Genomic DNA, 10237 nt, shown 5'->3' with positions numbered 1-10237 from the left:
AGGCTAGTAAAAGTTTTGCTCTAAGTCCCAGTTTTTTTAATGAACTTATGATTTTTATTTTGTTTAAAGAAATATTCAAAATTGTAGGAAAAAAGGTACAAAATCTAAAGGAAAGAAAGATTTTTTCTTCCTTTAACAATAGAATATTTTATCTAATAATGAAATCTTCATTTTAGTAAATACAGTTTCTTAGAACAAGATCCAACGCAATGTATTGTAAACACATGACTATCATCTTATCAACTTAGATTAACATGACCAACATAAGTAATAATATTACTATCAGATGTTTGTTGTAAGCTTAAAGGTTATATTTTGTAAAAGTACACTATAAACAATAAGTACATAAACAACAACGCCACTAATTTCTTTTCATATATTTATTTATACATAAATTCTATTTAAAATATTTAAGGCTTTTTATTAAAAGTTGTCTTTATGCCGCTAATTTTATTTAGCCGCCCTTGCATAACCGTAATGAATAAAAATATTTGGATCGAGAAGAATGTCCATCGGTTAATTAGTTAAAAGTTCTTGATAGCATGCATGAAAGTGGTATACTCACGTCTTGTGACACGACTTTCATTTTGTAGCAAAAATTAAACAATTTTGTTTTCAAATACATATGGTGTATTTTTTAAACTATATGAAAATGAGTGTGCTCATAAATAGGAGAAGTTATTTTTCTTTCAATTAACAAGAACTTTGTGTTTTTGGTCTTGAATATGGAGTGGTATTTTCTGTGCCTTTTTGCTCTTTCAATTAAAAAAAAAAAAGCATTTTTGCAATTTTTGTTTCAAAAGTATCCTCCTTACGTTATTTTCTACTCAAACTCAAAGAACATTCAACTTTAGGGTCATATTTGTCCATTTACTGTATTTTCGGGCCATATTTATTTTCATACGTTAAACCCGACCCACCCATTAAATCCAACCCTGTAATAAAAAGAAACCCAACTAACCCTGTTGTCTTCTCCACGAAAGTGAAATGTGAAACTAGGCGTGCTTCAGATCCATTTGACATCTCGTTATTCGAACTTTTAACTTCATTTTTATGGTCATTTAATTTGTGATTTCAATTTGTTATGTTGCCGTCCATTTTGTTTCCCTTTTTGGATTTTTAGTTTTGTAGGTTCAACCGCTTAGTAATTAAACCGCTGGGATTAATTTTTGTTTATTAGAATGACAATAGTTCAATTGAGTTCTCAATGGCCTAAAAGTTTGAATATTTTCAGCTCAAAGTTTAAAAATTCTTCCTAATGTTTGCTTTAATTAAAAATTCTTATTTCTAGGTAGACTACAACAAGGCTATAATCGGCAAAACACTCCAAGGCGCCTCAATTATCAGTCTTCTAGACGCCATCACATCGTTCATAATAATTCATGCACGAAGTGGTTTGGGGCCTGTGGTTCTTATACAACTGCTAATCATGAGGACTTTGCTCGATAATTTTTGGGATCAATATCAAACTCCTGTTTTTCAACCTCCTTGGCCGTATTAATATTATTATTCGGTGGATATGGTCTTATGTCAGTTGTAGTAAACAATCATAGTCAATACGGGTTAATTTGGAACTATCATGTGCCATATTATGAACAAACTATGTAATGTTTACGAGAAGGTAGTGAATTTTAGATATGATCTTGTATAAATTTGATCAAGATATAAAAGATTAAAATTTTGTTTGCAGTACAAATATGTATATTAACTCCACAACTAGATCTGTGGCACGAATTCTCAAATTTACTTGTTCAAATCCTTAAAGTAGGGAAACGATTATTATCTGTTGATGATCATGCACTTCACTATTATTGTTACACCTCCAAGTGACCTATTATATGATGTAGATATTATAAATGGAGGTTTATATAAATGTAAAATAAAATGAGTCAAATATTGAAAGGACAAAAAAGAAAAGGACTACTAAGTACTATGTTCAGAAAGCTAAAAAAAAATCATTTTGTTAACTTAACTTCAACATCATAATCATCTGCGGATAATTACGACAAAAGAATTTTGATTAGGAATTGACATCATCATTTGGAGAGGCTGAATTCGGTAGATTCAATTGAACTCAATATGCTTTCGGCTCAAATTATTGATACACATAAAAAATATTTAAAATATACACATAATAAGATTGACACTCATTTTAAATCATTAAACTCTAAATTTTGAATTTGTCTATTAATCATCTTTATCTTCCCCTTTTCTTCTTATTCTTCCTTATAATCCTTATTGATGGTTAGGCTTTTTATTTTTATTTTTTATCTCATGAAATGCATAGAGGTCATCGCTCCCTTGGAATCGAAATAATCAGGTGTCATGCGGAAGTTAGCAAAGAAAACTTTCAATAACAATAAAAATCAGAAACAAAAACGAAATATATCAAATGATAATAATATAACGTGGTTTCTTCAATTTATCTACATCCATATGGGAGGAGATAAACAATTACAGAGTAGAAGATACTACAAAATTATCAAACGAATAAATTCTCACCCTAAACATGACTCTCCAACCATAAATGACTACATTGTGAATGTTATTATAAAGTGAAAAGGAAAGATCCTCAATGTATAGAATTCCAAATTCATTTCCTCAAAAAAACAAAAAACAAAAAAAAACAATTTTCCTTTTAGGAAAAATAAAAACCAATTGTGGTAAATATTTGCGCCTCCTTCCGGAATAAAAAATTCAAATAAGATAAGAAAATCAGGACAAACTTTGTCACGATCTCCTTGATCATTTTCCTTGGTTTTGGTAGGGAGTGGCTGTTTGAATCCTGCCTCTTCTTTTTTGCAGAAACCTTTGAAGAGACTTTCTCAGAGACAATCCATAAGGTCTATGCAATTGAAATTGCAGAGATGGTGTTCTCGAATTTGATCCACTAATATTATATTTTTCTTCCATTTCTCTTCTTGCATGCCATAATATGGCCAAGGCCTATGCTTCAAAAAAATCCAACAACAAATTAAACAGAGATCAGAACTACATTTTAGAATTAATAATAATCAACAGAAGATTAGAAAGAAATCCATTAATAACAATGAAAATTAAAGGATAACTAAAAAGTATTCCCTCCATTTGATTTTACTTGGCATGTTTGATTGAGCATAAAATTTAGATAATTGATGAGTAATGTTCTAGAAAGATAAGATAGCTTACCTGGAGTTCAGATGTATCACATGAAACCGCAGCTTGTGTGTTGCAGAGAATTGTGATCTGCTTGTTTCTTGTGGACCAGTAGATTGCCATGCATTTATGTGAAACCAAAAGTTATTGTCTTAATATATGCTAGGTGTTCTACCAAAGAACTACCATTGAATAATAATAATAACAATAACAACAACATCAAAAATAGTACTCTACTCTTTAAGAAAAGGAATGTACTTAGCTACTCTTAATAGTTGAAAAACTAATAATTAATCACTTAAGTTGAAAAGAATAAAGACCATATATATATAGCGGTGTGTTTAATTCATATATGACGGAAGGAGTCATTTTTCAAGAAAATGTTTTGTATGAGGAGGTCTTATGTTTAGTTACCAAAATATACTTTTTGAGGAAAACTTTTCCCGTGAAAATTGACTTCTCTGAGTTATGGGCAATTCTTTTTGTTTCTTACCACTATCTTAACTTCTTAAGTGTTAACTTTTATATTATTCGCTCCAACTAATACCTAGACATTACACGCTCTTCCATTTTAGATATCATTATCTATTTTCAATATATATTCTTTCAAAATTTTCTCAGACCAAACAGTACCGCAAAGCATATAATTATTCTCTGAAAAATATTTTTCATGAAAAAACAACTTCAATCGTATTAACACTATAACCTTTTGATTGTCTATATGCGTTTATGTGAGTTGGAAGGATTTGGGGATGGGTAAGTGAAAATATTAAGATGCAATCAATAGACTTACAAAGAGTGATCAGTGCACAACTCAGAAGAAGAAGAAGAGGAGGATGAGGAAGCCAATAGAGGGAAAAGTTGAAGGCTAAGTCTGGGCTTCCTCTTCATGCCCATTGTTAATTTTCCTTTCTACTTCAATTCTTAAGTCTTCATTTGCCTATAAGTTGAAGAAGGAATTAAAGGCCTTTTTCCAGAGCTTTATAATGTGTGGGAAAGCTCAGCTTTTGGTGGTGGATGGCAGCATTTACTTGCAATGAAAAACAAGTAGAGGAAGAGACAGCTAGAGAATAGTACTATCTAAATAGAGATTGTTAGGTTCAGAATCCATGAAAAATTGTTACAAACAAAGTCAAGATACATCACTATATAAATATATGTCATGTAGAACATGTTGCCCACATGCCTAATTCCCCCTGCCCACTCACTCACCTACATCACGTCATTCTCGCACATTGGTATAAACTAGTAGGTTATGTTGTAATATTAGTAATGGCTGATGTAACATATAGTATATATTTTTGACAGTGAGCATAAATATATATATATATAAAAACCACTGAAATTACAATGAATATTAACTTCGGAGAACCCATAATTTCAAATGTATAATGAGCTTAATGCTAAAAATTGAACTTATTAATAAATTAATTTGAAATTTTGATCCGTCCACCTCTTATTATAGGTAAATCTCTATTAAAGACATTACTCCCTCCGGTTCATATTATATGATGTTTTTAGCTCTCCAAAATAAATGATTTTTTACATAATCCGGAAGATTTTAAATATATCCATATTTAGAGAAGTGGTTTTTACATAATTAAACCAGAAACCATGTTAAATATTCACTGTTTAATTAAGGGTAATTGAGTAAAAATACCACTTATTTTCTAGAGTTAAGTAAATTTCTTATGAGGTGTGCCTAAGCTAAAAAGTCATATATCTTGGGCCTGAGGAATTAATTGATAAACCTAATGATTAGTACACTAATTAACCCCTAAGGTTCCAATATTAGTCTCTCTCTCATATCCCACAAAATGATCACCCTAAGTCCCTAATGAGTTTTGTCATTATTAGTATAACATTTTAACTACTTATATAATTCCACAACCTCTTAAACTCGATAAGGATCTAAAAAAATCTCTATTAATTTTCTCATCAACTTGGGACAAATGATTCCTTTCCAAGAATAGGGAGGGCTGTTCTTTTTTAGTTGATTTTATTCTTTTGATGACATATATTATCCCCATTTTGTGGATTAATTAGGGCAAAACTTGCCAAAAACAGACATAAGGTCACATTTAACACAAGTTGTTAATTGTATTGATAAAGGCTATTAATTACTTTAAAGGGATTGGGCATTTCATCACATGTATCATATTTCCCACTTTCCCAATAATGCTTCTTGGATAAGCATTGAGTTGTCAAGTTCAACCACTCTTGAAAGACTTTCCTATTATGGAAAGCTAGTTGTTTGAAGTGCAAAGAATTAAGAGGTCTGTTAGGGCTTTCAGTTGCAAAGAAAAAAAGGAATTGAATTCTTTCATTTTCACTTTAATTCGATGTTGACAATCTTAAGCTTACTTGGTAACTACCTTTATGGCCAACTCATTTAACGTTTCTAAAATATCTTAATCTTGACAAACATGACATATTTGAATTTCAAAAATAGTTCTTAGGGCCCGTTGATTTGAAATCATTGATGAAATCAGGTTGATTTGAAATTGAAATTTATTTGGACATGCAATTTGGATCTCAAAGATTGTACTTTTTCTTTTAAGTATGAAAACCCTAAAATTTGTGAAAATTATAAAAAATTCTCCAACTGTTATTTAGTCTTAGAGTAAACCATAGTTCATAAACAGGGTATGAGAATATCCTAAGGCGTCACATTAATAAATCGCATATCTTCATGTTCCTTTTTATAAATAAATACTTGCAATTACATATAATTACAAACTTTCAAACACATAGTATTATTTTATAAAGATCCATAGGTCCAATAAATCAACAATGGTACTACCTAGTAACTAGATATTCTCCACATGGTACATACAATCTCTTCATGTAGAGCAATCTTTTCTTGCAAAATTTAAAATTATGGGTCTTTTTAGGCAAAATATAAACTTAGAGATCAACTTTTAAGTTTTTAAAAAATAATCACAAACTTGGAATTTAAATTCTACCTTTTAGGTAAATTTGGGATTTGAAATCATAATTTCAAATTAAGATTGAAATTTAATTCGAATGTCGTAAACAAACAGTACATGATTTCAAATCAAAACTTCTAATTTGAGCTACAAATTGCATGTTCAAACGCCTACTTAGCGCTAATTATAACTTGTGTTTCCTACTTTATGATAATCTTTCAAAAAGATGCTTTAATTACTACTCTCCAGTGAAAAATAAACTAAAGACAACTAAGAAAGTAAATAAGAGTAAAAAATCACTATCATATGGTATTCTCAGACCACCTTAAAAACTTACTTGGCTTGAATTTTTTCTTTTAGATTTTACTAGTTGAGAAGTTTGATTATCTGAAGGTGAACTCAATAGCAGTTCAAGGTTATTTCTGAGGACTAAATTTTCTTGTTTTATTTCTCTATTGGTTCCAATATCATAAATCTACAATAAACGCCCTCATAGGCTTTAAACATTGAACGAAAAAGTATAATAAACCAACATAAAGTTTTATCTCATGAAAAAATATATATTCTATAAAAGCTAAGGCCTCATTTGTTTGCACTTAATGGAGGTCTGAATCTGAATGGTTCAGACCTTAGGTCATTAAGTGCATTTATTTACATTAAGATCTAAGCACTTATTTGATCTGAATAGGTCTTAATCATTAAGATCTAGAACAAAGTCTTAATATCATTAAGAGGTATTTTGTACGGATAATTTTATCACCAGCTCCACCCCTCCCACCACCCACCCCCAACCCTACCCCCTCCCTCCCACTCGCCACCACCCCAACCCTCACCCCCACCTACCCAACACTACCCACCTTATCCCAACCACACAACCAACCAACCCACCATCACCAACCCACCCCCAACACTACCCCCCCAACTCACCACCACCACTACCAACTCCACCCGAACCCCCACCTACCCACCCAACCCCACCCCATTCACTACCCCTACCCCATACCCCCGTCTCACCCACCTACCTTAACCTCCAAAAACCCTCACCCTACCCTCAAACCCACCGCACCACGACCACCCACCCCAACCTATCAACCCCCCACCCCACCCCCAAAAAACCCACCTACCACCACTACAAACATCTCCATCATTACTAGCAAACATAAATGATTCATTTTTTTATCAAATATTATTTTTATTTTATTAAATTTGTATTTATTTTCTAATATTTAGTTACTTTTTATTTGAATTGTATATTTATTATGTTTAAATAAATACATTATGCATGTTCAGATGTTGAAAAACAAACAGTCTTAATCATTCAGTGTTTAGATCTAAACACAACATCCTAATCATTCAGATGTGCATTCAGATTCAGACGTCTTAATCTTAATGAAAATAAATGAGGCCTAATTCTAGATCCATCATTGCTTGTCTTAAGCTAAATTATAGCGTTTTTAATAAAATTAGTGGTCTAAAATCAAATTTTAATAAAAGACTTTAAATATTTTTCACAGTGTAGGTTCCTTTATGCTAGTATTGTGTAACAAACGCACGTGAATCATGTGGTGGCATATAACATGGTACATGCTTCCACTTTAATTCTAGCTAAGTACGTAACAAAGACCATGTGCTAAGCTTACCAAACAAAACTTATGTCAAAAATTTTGTGATGTCAACTACTCTTTTATCCCCCCATCTTGAAGCTTCCTTTTATAAGCAACCATGCAAACAACATCAAATTTTTGATGGGATATGTTGAGTTTCCTTTTTTAGAAAACTGGAGGTATGTGGAATGCATTTTAAACATGTTATATATGGCTAGTAACTGCTGGTTGCCGAACTTTCATTCGGCATATTCTGAGATTGTGTTATTAACATTGTTCGACTTAATTTGTCGATCAGTTTTAGGGTTATATTTGTAGTTAGTTGTATAGTTAATACGATAAAAGGTCAAAAATTCCCATAACCTATTAGAAATAGGTTAAATTTGTCCTTATTTCACCTATTAGATTACAATTGTTCTAACGTTATATTTAGGGTAAAAATGCCCTTCCTCCCACCTATTGGACTCCAATTGCTCTTTACGGCTAAAAATGCCCCTTCTTTTAACGGAATTTTGAGATGAGGACAAATTTAACCTATTTAATAGGTTATGGGCATATATATATTGGTCCATGTGGTATTAGACCCGACCATAAATAACTTGACTAATCCGAATTATTGGGGCTGAATTTCTTAGTATCTACCATTATTAAAGGATGAAGAAGCTGAGCTGAACCTATATGTGGATTCGATTGAAGCTCGTTTGCACATGTTTTTAACGAAAAATTACATTTTCAAATGAAGAAGACATTACTGTTTTTTTAATCCATTCGGTCACAAAACGTGAAACATCGATCAAAGGAATTGGATACGAACAAATGATTCTAGCTGTTTGGGTTAAATCGAATAGCAGGTCGGGTTATTTATGGTTATAAGCCACAATTATAAATCAGCATAGCCTATTTAATTTAGGTCTCATATGTGTCGTCTTCGGTTAAAGGGATGAGCATTTTTAATCTGAAAATTAATGTTAGAGTAATTGTGGTCCGCTAAGTGGAAGGAGGTGCATTTTTAATGTTAAGGCTAAAGGGAATTGAATTGTGGTCTAATGGATAGAATGATGCTAAACTTAGACCATTTCAATACATTAGAGACATTTTTAACCCTTTTCCGTATTTAACTAGATTTTCGACACGTGCCCTGCACGTGTATTCTGAATCATGTAATATAATTTTATGAAATAATATCAATTGTTAAAACAAAAAAAGATTAATAAATATAAATGAAAAATATAAAGTAGTTTGTATGAGTGATCAATGTGAATCGCCAAAATTCAAATTATTTACATTTTTTTGTTTTCGAGCATAATGCATAAAACATTAATATATTATGTTTCCCTCAAGGCATCCAATTCATGATAAAAAGGTCACCAACATTTAAACAATATCTAATTATAAACATCATTTATTCTCATGATTTATAGTTTCAAGTATTAATGTAAATCTAATTCATATCTTATAACCTTGAAAATAAGCATTAATATAATTTCTCGCGTGCTACCAAATTGTGTACCAATTAATCAATTTCATTTGATAGGAGATGAAGACATCATCTTTCGTTCGTGCCCATCAATGACATATTTGCATGCAAAATATTTCTTCTTCTTTGTATATTAATGCAACTTAGTAATTATCAGGTGTTCTTCTTTACATCTCTGTTTCTAGTTTTCTCAATATTACAAACACGGGTTAAGATGTACCAACACTCCTTAAATATATATGTTTATATGTCTTTTTAATTACATGATCACTCATCAATAAAAACAATAATGATGATGAAGTAATTTCTCCTTAAATTAAAGAATCATTTCTAAATCCTCGATCTTCACCTGAACATTTTTCATTGGTATTAATGCTCTTCCATGAATAGTAGAAATTTGTGCATGCCAATATTTACTGCAAGGAGAACATATTAAGAGTTTAACAGATTTATTAAAAAAAAAAAAAAAAAAAAAAAAAAAAAACTTTACTATAACCAATCAAATATCAATTAACCAACATACATGAAATCTGTGAGACTTTTCAATGCGAATCCCAATATTGCCGGACCTTAATACAGATGTCGAACACTGGGTGAAAAAACAAATAAAATAAAATATTGTTACAACATTAAGTCAATGTGCGAATTGAATTTCCAAGTGTCTTGACTCTTGAACTCTAGGTGATTAGGACATGACTGTTGGGAAACTTCTGGAGAGATGAGAACAAATAAAAGCCCTCTTATTGATTGTATCTAACGTGATGAACACACCGCTAATTATGATTTTTGTTGATTTGATTTATTATTGTTCATGGAAATAGTTTTCTCTCATAAGTTTGTCGCATCACGTGCATGTAACAACTGTTAACATACAAATTAAATTGATGATCTTTTTAAAAATAACTGAAATCTGAATTGTCTATATATAGGTCTAAGGAAAAAAAATTGGTAAAGCCAAATAGAAAAAGAGCCAAGAATGATAAAAGGATTTTCATATCTCATATTCTTGTTTTTCAATTCCTTCCCTTCCTCATTTCCAAGTGACTGCATGACAACAACTCTTGAAACTGCAAGCATAAACTACTTAAACC

At 31.2% G+C, this 10237-nt stretch overlaps 1 protein-coding gene across 1 annotated transcript; it reads right to left on the bottom strand.

Annotated features, from left to right (window-relative positions):
* Nucleotides 1-2396: 2396 nt before the first annotated feature.
* Nucleotides 2397-4237, bottom strand: LOC132062581 (protein TIFY 5A-like). Its single transcript, XM_059455122.1, has 3 exons — nucleotides 3929-4237; nucleotides 3169-3235; nucleotides 2397-2946 (listed from the first exon to the last, which is right to left on the bottom strand). The coding sequence occupies exons 1-3, from the start codon at nucleotides 4030-4032 to the stop codon at nucleotides 2746-2748; spliced, it is 372 nt and encodes a 123-aa protein (XP_059311105.1). The 5' UTR covers nucleotides 4033-4237; the 3' UTR covers nucleotides 2397-2745.
* Nucleotides 4238-10237: the final 6000 nt, after the last annotated feature.

This window comes from Lycium ferocissimum, chromosome 7 (assembly GCF_029784015.1).
Source record: "Lycium ferocissimum isolate CSIRO_LF1 chromosome 7, AGI_CSIRO_Lferr_CH_V1, whole genome shotgun sequence".
NCBI classification, from domain to species: Eukaryota; Viridiplantae; Streptophyta; class Magnoliopsida; order Solanales; family Solanaceae; genus Lycium; species Lycium ferocissimum.
Note: the sequence above shows the minus strand (reverse complement) of the source record. Positions and strands in the feature narration are given on the sequence as shown.